This window comes from Pogoniulus pusillus, chromosome 9 (genome assembly GCF_015220805.1).
Source record: "Pogoniulus pusillus isolate bPogPus1 chromosome 9, bPogPus1.pri, whole genome shotgun sequence".
Classification (NCBI taxonomy): domain Eukaryota; kingdom Metazoa; phylum Chordata; class Aves; order Piciformes; family Lybiidae; genus Pogoniulus; species Pogoniulus pusillus.
Genome location: NC_087272.1, coordinates 37616289 through 37632930, shown reverse-complemented (window position 1 = coordinate 37632930; position 16642 = coordinate 37616289). Strand labels below are relative to the sequence as shown.

The 16642-nt window shown below is 51.4% G+C and overlaps 1 protein-coding gene across 7 annotated transcripts in view; it reads left to right on the top strand.

The window, feature by feature from the left end:
* Nucleotides 1-16642, top strand: part of TEC (tec protein tyrosine kinase) — an 88304-nt gene that overhangs the window by 64054 nt on the left and 7608 nt on the right. For all 7 annotated transcript variants that reach the window (XM_064149230.1, XM_064149229.1, XM_064149228.1 and 4 more), the window contains 7 exons: nt 187-252; nt 5217-5271; nt 5446-5525; nt 7053-7186; nt 8228-8302; nt 10529-10700; nt 14213-14429. In XM_064149230.1, the coding sequence (XP_064005300.1) occupies nt 187-252; nt 5217-5271; nt 5446-5525; nt 7053-7186; nt 8228-8302; nt 10529-10700; nt 14213-14429 (799 nt within the window). The remainder of the gene's footprint in view (nt 1-186; nt 253-5216; nt 5272-5445; nt 5526-7052; nt 7187-8227; nt 8303-10528; nt 10701-14212; nt 14430-16642) is intronic.

Sequence of the window (16642 nt, the reverse complement as noted above, 5' to 3'; positions counted from 1 at the left end):
AAGTTAATGTGGAAGTGTTGATGTGGCAAAGAGTTTTTGTGTGATCAGTAGTAGAGTGGATAGGGCAGCAACTAAGAAATGACAGTGAGGGACCTCTGGTCAGGAGCAGAATGCAGCACTGTCATCCAGGTGTGCAATCTCACAGGGGTTTCACTCAGATGATGTATTTATCCCTTTGTTTTTTAGAAGACAAGGATATATTCCAAGCAACTATGTAACAGGAAAGAAGTCCAACAACCTGGATCAATATGAGTAAGTGAATATTTTGACTTCATAGAATCATAGAATGTCAGGGGCTGGAAGGGACCTCCAAAGCTCATCCAGTCCAACCCCCTTGCCAGAGCAGGATCACCTAGAGCAGATCACATAGGAATGCATCCAGGTGAGTTTTAAGTATCTCCAGAGAGGGAGATGCCACAACCCCCCTGGGCAGCCTATTCCAGGGTTCTGGCACCCTCACAGAGGAAAAAAGTCCTCCTTGTGTTGAAATGACACTTCCCATACCTCAGCTTCCACCCAGTGCCCCTTGTGCTGTCCCTGGGCATCAGCCAGCAGAGCCTGACACTCACCCTGCACATATTGATAAACATAAATGAGGTCACCTCACAGTCTCCTCCAAGCAGCACAGCCTCAGCTCTCTCAGGCTCTGCTTGTAAGAGAGATGTTCCATTCCCTTAATCCTCTTTGTGGCTCATCTCTGGACACCATCAAGCAGTTCCATGTCCCTCTTGTACTGGGGGGCCCAGAACTGAACATGGTACTCCAGATGTGGCCTCAGCAGGGCAGAGTACTGTGTTCAGTTCTGGGCCCCCCAGTTTAGGGGGGACATTGAGATGCTTGAGCGTGTCCAGAGAAGGGCGACGAGGCTGGGGAGAGGCCTTGAGCACAGCCCTACGAGGAGAGGCTGAGGGAGCTGGGATTGGTTAGCCTGGAGAAGAGGAGGCTCAGGGGAGACCTTATTGCTGTCTACAACTACCTGAGGGGTGGTTGTGGCCAGGAGGAGGTTGCTCTCTTCTCTCAGGTGGCCAGCACCAGAACGAGAGGACACAGCCTCAGGCTGTGCCAGGGGAGATTTAGGCTGGAGGTGAGGAGAAAGTTCTTCCCTGAGAGAGTCATTGGACACTGGAATGGGCTGCCCGGGGAGGTGGTGGAGTCGCCGTCCCTGGAGCTGTTCAAGGCAGGACTGGACGTGGCACTTGGTGCCATGGTCTGGCCTTGAGCTCTGTGCTAAAGGGTTGGACTTGATGATCATCTGTGAGGTCTCTTCCAATCCTGATGATACTGTGAGACTGTGAGTAGAGGGGCAGGAGAACCTCTCTTGACCTACTAACCACACGTGTTTAAAAGACAAGTGTGGTGCTGGGTGATATAGAGGGGTGGATTGTGTTGGTTTGAGGCTAACTGGAATATTTTATGAAGAAAAAATAGATCATTGGCTGTGAAAAGAAAATAATATTGATGTCTCTCACCATTTGCTCTGCTCAGAGCCATAAAACCAGAAACACAAATAAAAGTCAGTCAGTCTCTGGCTGCTGCTGCTGCTGCTGAGACATGGGCAGAGGTTGCCCAGGGAGGTTGTGGCTGCTTCCTGCCTGGAGGTGTTCAAGGACAGCTTGGATGAGGCCTTGAGCAACCTGTTCTAGTGGGAGGTGTCCCTGCCTATGGCAGGGGTTTGGAGCTGGATGATATTTGAGATCCCTTCCAAGCTGGACCATTCTATGATTCTATCTCCAAACCTCTTGTTCTTCATTTTACAAATCTCAGTGCAGAACTCTTGTACCTGAGAATCACAGAATCACAGAATCAAGCAGGTTGGAAGAGACCTCCAAGATCATCCAGTCCAACCTAGCACCCAGCCCTGGCCACTCAACCAGACCATGGCACTAAGTGCCTCATCCAGTCTTTTCTTGAACACCTCCAGGGATGGTGCCTCCACCACCTCCCTGGCTTCTATCTAAAATGGAGCTGTAAAGATGTGTTAGTTACAAACCAGTTTGCAAAGCCACAGGAAGTATTTCCAGAACTCTACTCAGCTCCTACCACTGTGTGCTGACAAGGGAAAAGGACTTTGCCCTCAGCTTTACTGGAGGGATTTGTTGTTTACTGCTTTCTCATCTTTGAGGCTCTTGTTAAGAGCCCTTCCCCCTTGCTCTGGGCTAGGCTGTGGGGTTTGCAGAAGGGGAAGGAAGGAACTGGGCTGCCTTATCTGGTCCAGCCACTTTGTGCCTTACTACCTTGGGGCTGCAATTCTGAGTCACCAAGCAGCTCAGGAAGGATTACTTCAGGCTATCTACTAACTGCAAGAAACCACTATCTCCAGAACAGCAGAACCTGATTGGAGGCTGCTGCTCTGCCACTTCCCTGCTCACTTCCCACTGTGGCAGCCCAGCTCTGGAGGGTTGCTGGGTGCCATCTGTGAGCTTTCCCTCTTAACACATGGTTCACAGCAGCTGACTGAAATGTGTCATAGAATCAGAGAATCAAGCAGGTTAGAAGAGACCTCCAAGCTCAGCCAGTCCAACCTAGCACCCAGCCCTGGCCAGTCAACCAGACCATGGCACCAAGTGCCTCATCCAGGCTTTGCTTCAACACCTCCAGGGACAGTGACTCCACCACCTCCCTGGGCAGCCCATTCCAATGCCAATCACTCTCTCTGACAACAACTTCCTCCTAACATCCAGCCTAGACCTCACCTGGCACAGCTTGAGACTGTGTCCCCTTGCTCTGTTGGTGGTTGCCTGGCAGAAGAGCCCAACCCCACCTGGCTACAGCCTCCCTTCAGGTAGTTGTAGACAGCAATGAGGTCACCCCTGAGCCTCCTCTTCTGCAGGCTGCACACCCACAGCTCCCTCAGTCTCTCCTCATAGGGTTTGTGCTCCAGGCCCCTCACCAGCTTTGTTGCCCTTCTCTGGACACCTTCCAGCACCTCAACATCTCTCTTGAATTGAAGGGCCCAGAACTGGACACAGCACTCAAGATGTGGCCTGAGCAGTGCTGAGCACAGGGGAAGAAGAACCTCCCTCGTCCTGCTGGCCACACTGTTCCTGATGCAGGCCAGCTTCTGCAGCTGCTTTAACCTGCCTCTGCAGCACCCAGCTCAGGGATGTGCAACTCTGACATTTAATTGGCTTTCAGCCTCCTTTTTGGCAGGTGTGTCCCCCATGGAAAATCAGACCCATGAAGTTATTGAATTGCAGAACCTTCGAGGTTCTTCTTCAGTATGAAACTAGAGCCAATAAAGATACTGGAAGCTACTGCCAAAGCCAAGCCAACATAGAGGTGATACTTGCTTCCAGCAAGTGTGGAAAGGCTCTGGCTGGTTTCATTGAGAGTCCTGTCCACAGAGGCAAGGCGAGAAGAGAGTGATTCAGACGCGTTGATGATCTGGCACAGTGCTTGGCAGGAGTCGTTGCAAGCCAAAGGCAGAGCAGCACCTGGGAGGAGGAAAAGGAGGACAAGTGATTCACAGACCTCCCTCTGCTCACTCCTTTACATGTCTTCCCAGAGCTCTTGTCACTTCTGGTGATGCAAATCATGGAATCACAGAACCTTAGAGGTTGGAAGGGACCTCCAGAGATCATCCAGTCCAACCCCCCTGCCAAGGCAGGAGCACCCAGGGCATTCTGCACAGGAATGCATGCAGGCAGGTTTGGAAAGTCTCCAATGAAGGAGACTCCACAACCCCTCTGGGCAGCCTGTTCCAAGGCTCTGGCACCCTCACTCTAAAGAAGTTTCTCCTCGTGTTGAGCTGAAACCTTCTCTGGTCCAGTTTGCAGCTGTTGCTTCTTGGCTCATTGTTGCTGAAAACAGATTGCCCCCAGCCACTTGCCCCCCACCCCTCAGATGTTTATAGACATTGATCAGATCTCCTCTCAGCCTTCTCTTCTCCAGCCTAAACAGCCCCAGGGCTCTCAGTCTCTCTCCATAGGGGAGATGCTCAAGTCCCCCACTCATCCTCATCACTCTCTGCTGGACTCTCTCCAGCAGGTCCCTGACTCTCTTGAACTGGGGAGCCCAGAACTGGCCACAATATTCCAGTGAGAGCAGCCTAGCAGCCAGCTCTGCAGGTGGCTCAGCTGGTGTGCAGGCAGCTATTTCCCCAGGGCTGCCAGCCTGCCCTTGGGCTGACATTCAGAGCAGCCTCTGCATGCTTGAGGAGTAGTTTTTACCAGAAAGCTGAATTTTATTGGCTTCTGTGGGCTCTCACTAGGTTTGTTACAATGTGTTTTTATGGGATAACTGCACTTCCAGTCCCTGGAAGTGTTTCAAAGGAGTTTAAACTCCATTTTGAACCATGGTGCCATGGTTTAGCCAAATAGATCATCTTGGGTCATAGATTGGACTTGATGGTGATCTCGAAGGTCTTTTCCAGCCTGATTGATTCTGTGACTTGAAGATCTCAAAGGTCTTTTCCAGCCTGATTGATTCTGAGACTTGAAGATCTCAAAGGTCTTTTCCAACCTGATTGATTCTGTGACTTGAAGATCTCAAAGATCTTTTCTAACCTGATTGATTCTGTGACTTGAAGATCTCAAAGGTCTTTTCTAACCTGATTGATTCTGTGACTTGAAGATCTCAAAGGTCTTTTCTAACCTGATTGATTCTGTGACTTGAAGATCTCAAAGGTCTTTTCCAGCCTGATTGATTCTGTGACTTGAAGATCTCAAAGATCTTTTCCAGCCTGATTGATTCTGAGACTTGAAGATCTCAAAGGTCTTTTCTAACCTGATTGATTCTGTGACTTGAAGATCTCAAAGATCTTTTCTAACCTGATTGATTCTGTGACTTGAAGATCTCAAAGGTCTTTTCTAACCTGATTGATTCTGTGACTTGAAGATCTCAAAGGTCTTTTCTAACCTGATTGATTCTGTGACTTGAAGATCTCAAAGGTCTTTTCCAGCCTGATTGATTCTGTGACTTGAAGATCTCAAAGATCTTTTCCAGCCTGATTGATTCTGAGACTTGAAGATCTCAAAGGTCTTTTCCAGCCTGATTGATTCTGTGACTTGAAGATCTCAAAGGTCTTTTCCAGCCTGATTGATTCTGTGATATCCCATAGGGATTGATGTATTTTGTTTTGTGCATTGAACAAAGCTCCACTTCTTGGCCTTTCTTTATAGAATTATCCAATCTGTGGCTTTATCATACTTTGCTTTAAGCACTGCATGTAAATGGTACACCTTGGAGAGGTTTTGGTTACTGGTATTGTGTTGCAGGTGGTACAGCAGGAACCTGAACAGAAGCAAGGCAGAGCAGCTCCTCAGAAACGAGGTGAGCACAGCAGCCTGGCAGTATCCTGATAGATTGTCAGGAGCTGAATTGGCATGAAGTAGCTGTTGTTGTTAAAGCAGAGGCTTCTTTGGCATGTGCAGGTCACAGAACAGGCTGAAGAGCCTCGAAGCCTCAAAATCCTTTGCACTGAATTGTCATGTGCTTGCATTTTAGGATAAAGAAGGTGGTTTTGTGGTGAGAGACTCAAGTCAGCCTGGGCTGTATACGGTTTCCCTCTATACAAAATTTGGAGGGTGAGTTTTCTGTGGCTGCTCTGCATGCTTTATATCACCTGAAACCATTCCCTATGCTGTCCAAACCCACAGGCTGGGCAGCAGCCCAGGAGAAAGCTCAACAAAGAAATTGGAGGCTGCTCTGACAGAAATGATGAGTGACCAAAATGAGCTTCTCCACTCCATGGCTGGGTCACATTCTGTTTAATCCAATGCAGACCTGAACCTTCACCCAAAGGAGGTCTTGCTCCCCCACCCTGATCAGTCTCTTCCCTCCTGCCAGCCCAAGTGTTTGGTGGAGTGTGGTGAGCTGCATCAGAGAGCTCACCAGGCTGAAAATTAACCTTGTATGGGTTAATCTTCAACTTGGTCTGAGCACTGAGTTGAAAGCAAGTCACCAGCACCTGTGGTCTTTGATACTCGAGAACACAGAATGTCAGGGGCTGGAAGGGGCCTCCAAAGCTCTTCCAGTCCAACCTCCCTGCCGGAGCAGCATCACCTAGAGCAGATCACACAGGAACACATCCAGGTGGGTTTGGAATGTCTCCAGAGAGGGAGACTCCACAATGCCCCTGGGAAGCCTGTGCCAGGGTTCTGGCACCCTCACAGGGAAAAAAATCCTCTTCATGTTTACATAGAACATCCTATGCCTCAGCTTCCATCCACTGCCCCTTGTCCTGTCACTGGCCACCACCCAGCAGAGCCTGGCTCAAGCTTCCTGGCACTCACCCTGCACATATTGATAAACATGAATGAGGGCACCTCTCAGTCCCCTCCTCTCCCAGCAGCACAGTCTCAGCCCCTCAGGCTGAGGTGTTCCATTCCCTCCATCATTTTTATGCTTCTATGATGGACTCTCTCCAGCAGTTCCATGTCCTTCTTGAACTGGGGGGCCCAGAACTGGAAACAGTACTCCAGATGCAGCCTCACCAGGGCAGAGTAGAGGGGGAGAAGAATCTCTCTCTACCAACCTACTCCCCACAGCCCTTCTAATACACCCCAGGACAGCATTGGCCCTCCTGTCCACGAGAGCACACTGCTGAGCTCCCCTGGAGCACCAGCAACAGGTTCTGCTGCTCCTCTCTGCTGCCCTTGGCACCACACCACCTCCCACAGGCTGCGAGGTCTTTGCATGCCACTCTTCTGAGCAAGGTTAGCTAAGGTGAAGCTTGGCCCTACCAATCACAGCACAAAATGCAGTCCCTTCCAAATTTTCATTGAAAAGATGCTGTAGCATCTTCACAGCCTTAAAGCCCTCAGGAAATACATCTGCAGATGGACACAAGACACAGTTACCCTTGGCACCACACCACCTCCCACCAAGCAGCACAGCCTCAGCTCCCTCAGGCTTTCCTCACAGCAGAGATATTCCATTCCCTTCATCATCTTTGTGGCTCTGTGCTGGGCTCTCTCTGTTCTCCTGGCATCCACAGCAGCCTCTTGCAGCCTCCTTCTGCTAGTCCCTGCGCTTCCCTTGCGCTCAGAAGCAGCAGCATTAGGTCGTTACTAATTGTTGTTGTTGTTTGGTGGTGGATTTGCCCTTTCCAGGGAAGGTTCCTCGGGAATAAGGCACTACCACATCAAAGAAACGGTGACCTCACCAAAGCAGTACTACCTGGCAGAGAAGCATCTCTTCGACTCCATCCCAGAGATAATAGAGTACCACAAGCACAACGCCGCAGGTAGGTGGCTTGGGTTGGCCCTACAGCTTAAGGCTGGTTTGAAAGGGAGTGTGAGGTGGTTTTAGGTCTTCCTAGCGAGGGTTTGTAGGGGGTTTAGAAGATGCCTTCTCAGGGAAAGCCATCAGAGGCTGCCTGTTGCCTCTGGGACGTTCCCTTTTGGCTCCAGGACACTGCATTTTTCCCTCTGGGACATGGCCTTTTCCCTCTGGGACGTTGCATTTTTCCCTCTGGGATGTTGCCTTTTCCCTTTGGGATGCATCCTTTTCCCTCTGGGACGCTGCCTTTTCCCTCTGGGATGTTGGATTTTTCCCTGTGGGGCACTGCCTCGTCCCTGTGGAACATTGCATTTTTTCCCTGTGGGATGCTGCCTTTTCCCTTTGAGGTGTTGTTGAGTATTTAGCACTGGATAGTGCTGCATAGAATCAACCAGGTTGGAAGAGAGCTCTAAGCTCAGCCAGGCCAACCTAGCACCCAGCCCTGCCCAACCAACCAGACCATGGCACTAAGTGCCCCAGCCAGGCTTGGCTGCAACACCTCCAGGGACAGTGACTCCACCACCTCCCTGGGCAGCCCATTCCAATGCCAATCACTCTCTCTGCCTATAACTTCCTCCTCACATCCAGCCTAGACCTCCCCTGGCACAACTTGAGGCTGTATCCCCTTGTTCTATTGCTGCTTCCCTGGCAGCAGAACCCAACCCCACCTGGCTACAGCCTCCCTGCAGGCAGCTGCAGACAGCAATGAGCTCTGCCCTGAGCCTCCTCTGCTGCAGGCTGCACACCCCCAGCTCCCTCAGCCTCTCCTCCTAGGACATCACTCAGTAGCAAAGGAGATGCAGTGAGTGGTCTCCAATACCTCTCGTAGCCACTTGAACACAGTGCAACAGCAGAAAGCTCCTTTGCACGCCTCATTGAGCATAAGTGTGTGGTTAATCAGTGTGTGTGAGGTGATCCTGTGGGGTGTGTTGAAGGCTGCAGTGAGCAAGGGCTGGCTTGCTGCCTGGCACCACCAGCAGAAGCTAACTGTGTCTCTTGCGTTCAGGTCTCGTTACCAGGCTGCGTTACCCAGTGACCCCTAAAAGGACAACAGCACCAACAACAGCAGGATTCAGCTATGGTAACTGTGTCTTGTGTCCATCTGCAGATGTATTTCCTGAGGGCTTTAAGGCTGTGAAGATGCTACAGCATCTTTTCAATGAAAATTTGGAAGGGACTGCATTTTGTGCTGTGATTGGTAGGGCCAAGCTTCACCTTAGCTAACCTTGCTCAGAAGAGTGGCATGCAAAGACCTCGCAGCCTGTGGGAGGTGGTGTGGTGCCAAGGGCAGCAGAGAGGAGCAGCAGAACCTGTTGCTGGTGCTCCAGGGGAGCTCAGCAGTGTGCTCTCGTGGACAGGAGGGCCAATGCTGTCCTGGGGTGTATTAGAAGGGCTGTGGGGAGTAGGTTGGTCGGGAGAGATTCTCCTCCCCCTCTACTCTGCCCTGGTGAGGCTGCATCTGGAGTACTGTTTCCAGTTCTGGGCCCCCCAGCTCAAGAAGGACATAGAACTGCTTGAGAGAGTCCATCATAGAAGCATAAAAATGTTGGAGGGAATGGAACACCTCTCATGAGCAGAGCCTGAGGGGACTAGGGCCATGCTGCTGGGAGAGGAGGGGACTGAGAGGTGACCTCAGCAACGATTATCACTATGTGCAGGGTGAGTGCAGGAGGATGGAGCCAGGCTCTGCTGGGTGATGCCCAGGGACAGGACAAGGGGCAATGGGTGTGAGTTGAGGCATAGGAAGCTCTGTGTAAAGATGAGGAGGATTTTTTTCTCTGTGAGGGTGCCAGAGCCCTGGAACAGGCTGCCCAGGGTGGGTTTTGGAGTCTCCCTCTCTGGAGACATTCCAAACCCACCTGTATGTGTTCCTGTTTTATGTGCCCTAGGTGATCCTGCTCTGGCAGGGAGGTTGGACTGGAAGAGCTTTGGAGGTCCCTTCCAGCCCCTGACATTCTGTGATACTCCTCCACCTTTTTTGTGGATGCCTTGAGCTGTGCCTTTGGCTTCTTCCTAATTCTCCATGCTTCTGTGGCCCTTTGATGTTTGTGGAGGGGTTGTGTCATGGTTGTTTTAAAAGCTACTTTAGGGATAACCTGTTTTAAGCATGGCACATCAGGTGACATAGGTTGGCACAGCTTTCTATGATGGTAGCTTGTTGAAATCAAGTCTGACAAAGGCCACCTGATTGTGTCCTTTCAGCATCTTAAGGGAGCCTACAAGAAAGCTGGGGAGGGACTTTTTAGGCTATCAGGTAGTGATAGGACTACCTATGAATCACAGCTAGAAATGGGTCGATTCAGACTGGATGATAAGAAGTTCAGCATGAGGATGGTGAGAGGCTGGCAGGGGTTGCCCAGGGAGGTGGTGGAAGCCTCATCCCTGGAGGTGTTTGAGGCCAGGCTGGATGAGGCTCTGGACAGCCTGCTCTAGGGTAGGGTGTCCCTGGGCATGGCAGGTGGGTTGGAACTGGCTGCTCCTTGTGGTCCCTTCCAACCCTGACTGATTCTATAGTTCTAGGAACATCAGTATGCAATTCCTGGCCTCAGGCAAGTTTGAGTTTTGCCTTCTGCCTGAGTCAGGTGTGTTTGCTTTGTGGTGTGTACAAGTGTTCAGTCTCCAAGCTAAGACAAAGTCATCCGGGAGGTCATTCTGCCCCTGGACTCTGCACTGGTTAGACCACACCTTGAGTCCTGTGTTCAGTTCTGGGCCCCCCAGTTTAGGAGGGACATTGAGATGCTTGAGTGTGTCCAGAGAAGGGTGACGAGGCTGGGGAGAGGCCTTGAGCACAGCCCTATGAGGAGAGGCTGAGGGAGCTGGGATTGGTTAGCCTGGAGAAGAGGAGGCTCAGGGGAGACCTTATTGCTGTCTACAACTACCTGAGGGGAGGTTGTGGCCAGGAGGAGGTTGCTCTCTTCTCTCAGGTGGCCAGCACCAGAACAAGAGGACACAGCCTCAGGCTGTGCCAGGGGAGATTTAGGCTGGAGGTGAGGAGAAAGTTCTTCCCTGAGAGAGTCATTGGCCACTGGAATGGGCTGCCCGGGGAGGTGGTGGAGTCGCCGTCCCTGGAGCTGTTCAAGGCAGGACTGGACGTGGCACTTGGTGCCATGGTCTGGCCTTGAGCTCTGTGCTAAAGGGTTGGACTTGATGATCTCTGAGGTCTCTTCCAACCTTGGTGATCCTGTGAGACTGTGAATTCCCAAACGTGGCAGCAATCTGCATTCCCTTCACCCCTCCCTTATGCCCTGCTGGTTGGGTGTGTTCCTTGCTGGAGGAGTGAGGAGCTCTGCTCTGTTCTGTCTCGCAGAGAAGTGGGAGATCAACCCCTCCGAGCTGACCTTCATGCGGGAGCTGGGCAGTGGTCTCTTCGGCGTGGTGCGGCTGGGCAAGTGGAGGGCGCAGTACAAAGTGGCCATCAAGGCCATCCGCGAGGGGGCCATGTACGAGGAGGATTTCATTGAGGAAGCTAAAGTCATGATGTGAGTTGCCTGCTTGGCACTTCTGTGGCCAGTTCCAGACCTCTGGAATTGCCAATTCCAGACCTCTGATGTTGTGTACAGAAATGCCTCCTCCCCTGGAATATTGCCTTCAATTCTGGGCTCCCCAGTTCAGGTAGGACAGGGGTCTGCTGCAGAGAGTCCAAGCGAGGGCGATGAAGATGATGAAGGTGCCAGAGCACTGCCCTGTGAGGAGAGGCTGAGGGACCTGGGGCTGTTTGGTCTGGTGAAAAGAAGACTGAGATGGGATCTAATCAATGTTTACAAGTATCTGAGGGCTGGGGGGTCAAGAGGGAGGGGACAGACTCTTCTCAGTTGTGCCCTGAGATAAGGGGGAATGGATGTAAACTGCAGCACAGGAGGTTCCACCTCAACATGAAGAAGACCTTCTTGACCGTAAGGGTCCCAGAGCACTGGCACAGGCTGCCCAGAGAGGTTGTGGAGTCTTCTGCTCTGGAGACTTTCCAGCCCTGTCTGGATGTGTTCCTGTGCAACCTGAGCTAGATTCTGTGGTGCTGCTGTGGCAGGGGGCTTGGACTCGATGATCTATAGAGGTCTCTTCCAACCCCTTACATGCTGTGACCTGCCCCAAGTGTTTCAGTTAGAGCACGGTGGGGTGTGGAGCTAGCCTTTGGTGGAGGAGGCAACAAAGACACAATCCCCATCTTCAGTTAGAGCTTGGTGTGGTGTGGAGCTGGCTCTTGGTGGGGTGTGGAGCTGGCCCTGGGTGGGGTGTGGAGCTAGCCCTGGGTGGAGGAGGCACTAAAGACACGATCTCCATCTTCAGTTAGAGCTTGGTGGGGTGTGGAGCTGGCCCTTGGTGGAGGAGGCAACAAAGACACCATCTCCATCTTCAGTTAGAGCTTGGTGGGGTGTGGAGCTGGCCCTGGGTGGAGGAGGCAACAAAGACACCATCTCCATCTTCACTTAGAGCTTGGTGGGGTGTGGAGCTGGCCCTTGGTGGGGTGTGGAGCTAGCCCTGGGTGCAGGAGGCAATAAAGACATGATCTCCATCTTCAGTTAGAGCTTGGTAGGGTGTGGAGCTGGCCCTTGGTGGGGTGTGGAGCTGGCCCTTGGTGGGATGTGGAGCTAGCCCTTGGTGGAGGAGGCAACAAAGACACAATCTCCATCTTCACTTAGAGCTTGGTGGGGTGTGGAGCTGGCCCTTGGTGGAGGAGGCAGTAAAGACACGATCTCCATCTTCAGTTAGAGCTTGGTGGGTTGTGGAGCTGGCCCTTGGTGGAGGAGGCAACAAAGACACGATCTCCATCTTCAGTTAGAGCTTGGTGGGGTGTGGAGCTAGCCCTGGGTGGAGGAGGCAACAAAGACATGATCTCCATCTTCAGTTAGAGCTTGGTGGGGTGTGGAGCTAGCCCTGGGTGGAGGAGGCAACAAAGACATGATCTCCATCTTCAGTTAGAGCTTGGTGGGGTGTGGAGCTAGCCCTGGGTGGAGGAGGCAACAAAGACACAATCTCCATCTTCAGTTAGAGCTTGGTGGGGTGTGGAGCTGCCCCTTGGTGGAGGAGTCAACAAAGACCTGATCTCCATCTTCAGTTAGAGCTTGGTGGGGTGTGGAGCTGGCCCTTGGTGGGGTGTGGAGCTAGCCCTGGGTGCAGGAGGCAATAAAGACATGATCTCCATCTTCATTTAGAGCTTGGTGGGGTGTGGAGCTGGCCCTGGGTGCAGGAGGCAATAAAGACATGATCTCCATCTTCAGTTAGAGCTTGGTGGGGTGTGGAGCTGGCCCTTGGTGGGGTGTGGAGCTAGCCCTGGGTGCAGGAGGCAATAAAGACATGATCTCCATCTTCAGTTAGAGCTTGGTAGGGTGTGGAGCTGGCCCTTGGTGGGGTGTGGAGCTGGCCCTTGGTGGGATGTGGAGCTAGCCCTTGGTGGAGGAGGCAACAAAGACACTATCTCCAAAGACACAGTCCTGGCTCACTGGAGAGGTCCCTGAAGACTGGAAGCTGGCCAATGTGATTCCCATACACAAGAAGGGTCGTAAGGAGGAGCCAGAAAACTATAGACCTGTGAGCCTGACCTCAGTGCCAGGCAAGGTCATGGAACAGGTCATCTTGGGTGCCATCACAAAGCACCTACAGGATAGCCAAGGGATCAGGCCCAGCCAGCATGGGTTTAGGAAGGGCAGGTCCTGCCTCACCAACCTGATCTCCTTTTATGATCAGGTTACCTGCCTGGTGAATGTGGGGAAGGCTGTGGATGTAGTCTACTTGGACTTCAGCAAAGCCTTTGACACTGTCTGCCACAAGAAGCTCCTAGCCAAGCTGGCAGCTCATGGTTTGGACAGATTCACTCTGTGCTGGATCAAGAACTGGCTGGATGGCAGAGCTCAGAGAGTGGTGGTGAATGGTGCCACGTCCAGTTGGCAGCCAGTCACAAGTGGTGTTCCCCAAGGATCAGTGCTGGGCCCAGTCCTGTTCAATATCTTTATTGATGATCTGGACGAGGGCATTGAGTCCAGCATCAGTAAGTTTGCAGATGACACCAAGCTAGGAGCAGGTGTTGATCTGTTGGAAGGTAGGAGAGCCCTGCAGAGGGACCTGGACAGGCTGGATGGGTGGGCAGAGGCCAATGGGATGAGATTTAACAAGGCCAAGTGCAGGGTTCTGCACTTCGGCCACAATAACCCCAAGCAGCGCTATAGGCTGGGGACTGAGTGGCTGGAGAGCAGCCAGGAGGAAAGGGACCTGGGGGTACTGGTAGATAGTAAGCTGAAGATGAGCCAGCAGTGTGCCCAGGTGGCCAAGAGAGCCAATGGCATCCTGGGCTGCATCAGGAGCAGTGTGGCCAGTAGGACAAGGGAGGTTATTCTGCCCCTGTGCTCAGCACTGCTCAGGCCACACCTTGAGTACTGTGTCCAGTTCTGGGCCCCTCAATTCAAGAAAGATGTTGAGGTACTGGAACATGTCCAGAGAAGGGCAACGAAGCTGGTGAGGGGCCTGGAGCACAAATCCTATGAGGAGAGGTTGAGGAAACTGGGCCTGTTTAGCCTGGAGAAGAGGAGGCTCAGGGGTGATCTTATTACTGTCTACAACTACCTGAAGGGACATTGTAGCCAGGTGGGGGTTGGCCTCTTCTCCCAGGTAACCAGCAATAGAACAAGGGGACACAGTCTCAAGCTGTGCCAGGGTAGGTATAGGCTGGATATTAGGAAGAAGTTCTTCACAGAGAGAGTGATTTCCCATTGGAATGGGCTGCCCAGGGAGGTGGTGGAGGCTCCATCCCTGGGGGTCTTCAAGAAAAGACTGGATGAGGCACTTAGTGCCATGGTCTAGTTGACTGGCTAGGGCTGGGTGATAGGTTGGACTCGATGATCTTGGAGGTCTCTTCCGACCTGGTTGATTCTATGATTCTATGATTCTATGATTCTATGATTCAGTTAGAGCTTGGTGGGGTGTGGAGCTGGCCCTTGGTGGGGTGTGGAGCTAGCCCTGGGTGCAGGAGGCAACAAAGACACCATCTCCATCTTTCCAGGAAGCTGACCCATCCCAAACTTGTCCAGCTGTACGGTGTGTGCACACAGCAGAGACCCATTTACATCGTGACGGAGTTCATGGAGCATGGCTGCCTCCTCAACTACCTGAGACAGAAGCGGGGAGTGTTCAGCAAAGATGTCCTGCTGACCATGTGCCAAGATGTGTGTGAGGGCATGGAGTACCTGGAGAGGAACAGCTTCATCCACAGAGACCTGGTAACACCTCCCTCAGGCAGTACAGCCTGCTGAAACCTGTGGGGTTTGGTCTGTGAAGGGAGTCCTAGAGGGGACACTGGGGAGTCTCTTGGCCCTTGGGGGAGGTCGTGATAGGTCTTGGAGGAATCTCCTGGAGGGCTGTTGGGTGTCACTTGGTTTGTGGGGAGAATCTTGGAGTTCCTTGGAGGGGTCCTTTACCTATTCCTTGTGGAAACAGAAATTATTGAGCTGACCTATTGACTCTTGAAGCAGCTCAGTCATGAAGAACCACTTTAGCTCTTTTGTAGTAGCCAGGTGGGGTTGGTCTCTTCTCCCAGGAAACCAGCAACAGAAGAAGGGGACAGAGCCTCAAGTTGTGCCAGGGCAGGTCTAGGCTGGATGTGAGGAGGAAGTTGTTGTCAGAGAGAGTGATTGGCATTGGAATGGGCTGCCCAGGGAGGTGGTGGAGTCACCATCCCTGGAGGTGTTCAAGCAAAGCCTGGCTGGGGCACTTAGTGCCATGGTCTGGTTGGCCATGAGAGCCAATGGCATCCTGGGCTGGCTCAGGAGCAGTGTGGGCAGCAGGACAAGGGAGGTTCTTCTGCCCCTGTGCTCAGCACTGCTCAGGCCGCACCTGGAGTGCTGTGTCCAGTTCTGGGCTCCTGAAATGAAGAGAGCTGTTGAGGTGCTGGAAGGTGTGGAGAGAAGGGCAGCAAGGCTGGGGAGGGGCCTGGAGCAGAGCCCTGTGAGGAGAGGCTGAGGGAGCTGGGGGTGTGCAGCCTGCAGCAGAGGAGGCTCAGGGCAGAGCTCATTGCTGCCTGCAGCTGCCTGCAGGGAGGCTGTGGCCAGGTGGGGTTGGGCTCTGCTGCCAGGCACCCAGTAACAGAACAAGGGGACACAGCCTCAAGTTGTGCCAGGGCAGGTCTAGGCTGGATGTTGTTAGGAAGTTGCTGGCAGAGAGAGTGATTGGCATTGGAATGGGCTGCCCAGGGAGGTGCTGGAGTGGCTGTGGCTGGAGGTGTTGAAGCCAAGCCTGGCTGGGGCACTTAGTGCCATGGTCTGGTTGGTTGGGCAGGGCTGGGTGCTAGGTTGGGCTGGATGAGCTTGGAGCTCTCTGCCAACCTGCCTGATTCTGTGAATATTCTGTGGTTCCTTTTGGGTTTCTTTGGGTTTGATTTTTTTGTTATTTTGGGGTGTTTGCTTTGGGTTTGCATTTTACTATTTGCTTGGGTTTGTTGTTTTGCTTGGATTTGGGTTGTTTTGCTTGATTTGGGTTTTTTGTTTGGTTGGGTTTGACTTTTTTGCTTTGGTTGGGTTTGGGTTTTCTTGTTTGGGTTTGCTTGTTTGGGTTTAGTTTTTTTGTTTGGGTTTAAGTGTTTTGCTTTGGGATTGAGTTTTTTGCTTTGCTTGGGTTTGATTTTTGCTTGGTTTGGGTTTGAGTTTTTTGCTTTGCTTGGATTTGGCTTTTTTTGCTTGTTTGAGTTTTTTGCTTTGCTTGGGTTTGATTTTTTGCTGGGTTAGTTTTTTTTTGCTTGTTTGGGTTTTTTGCTTTGGGTTTGGTTTTTTTGCTTTGCTTGGATTTGTTTTGGGTGTTTTTTTCTTTGTTTGAGTTTGGATTTTTTGCTTTGCTTGAGTTTGGGTTTGGTTTTTTTCCCTCATTTGGCTTTTTTGCTTGGTTTGGGTTTTTTTTTTTGCTTGTTTGGCTTTTGGGTTTGAGGTTTTTTTTGCTGTATTTGGGTTTGATGTTTTTGCTTTATTTGGATTTTTGGGTTTTGTTTTTGCTTGGTTTGGGTTTTTTGTTTGGGTTTGTTCTTTGGATTTGAGTTTTTTGCTTTTGCTTGGGTTTGGGTTTAGTTTTTTGCTGGTGTGGGTTTGGTTTTTTTGCTTTGCTTGGGTTAGGGTTTGGGTTTTTTGCTCACTTGCCTTGGTGTTTTTGCATGTTTGGAGTAGTTTTGCTTTGTTTGGGTTTGATGTTTTTGCTTTATTTGGATTTTGGTGATATTTTTGCTTGTTTGGGTGTGTTTTTTTGGCTGGTTTGGTGTTTTACTTGATTTGGATGTTTTGCTTGGTTTGGTTTTTTTTTTGCTTAAGTTTGTTTTTTTCTTGTTCTGTTTGGGTTTGATTTTTTTGCTTTGCTTGGGTTTGTTTTTTTGCTGGGTTTGGGTTTGGATTTTTTTGCTTGTTTGGATTTTTTGTTTGGGTTTTTTGTTTGTTTGGGGTTGAGTTTTTTGTTT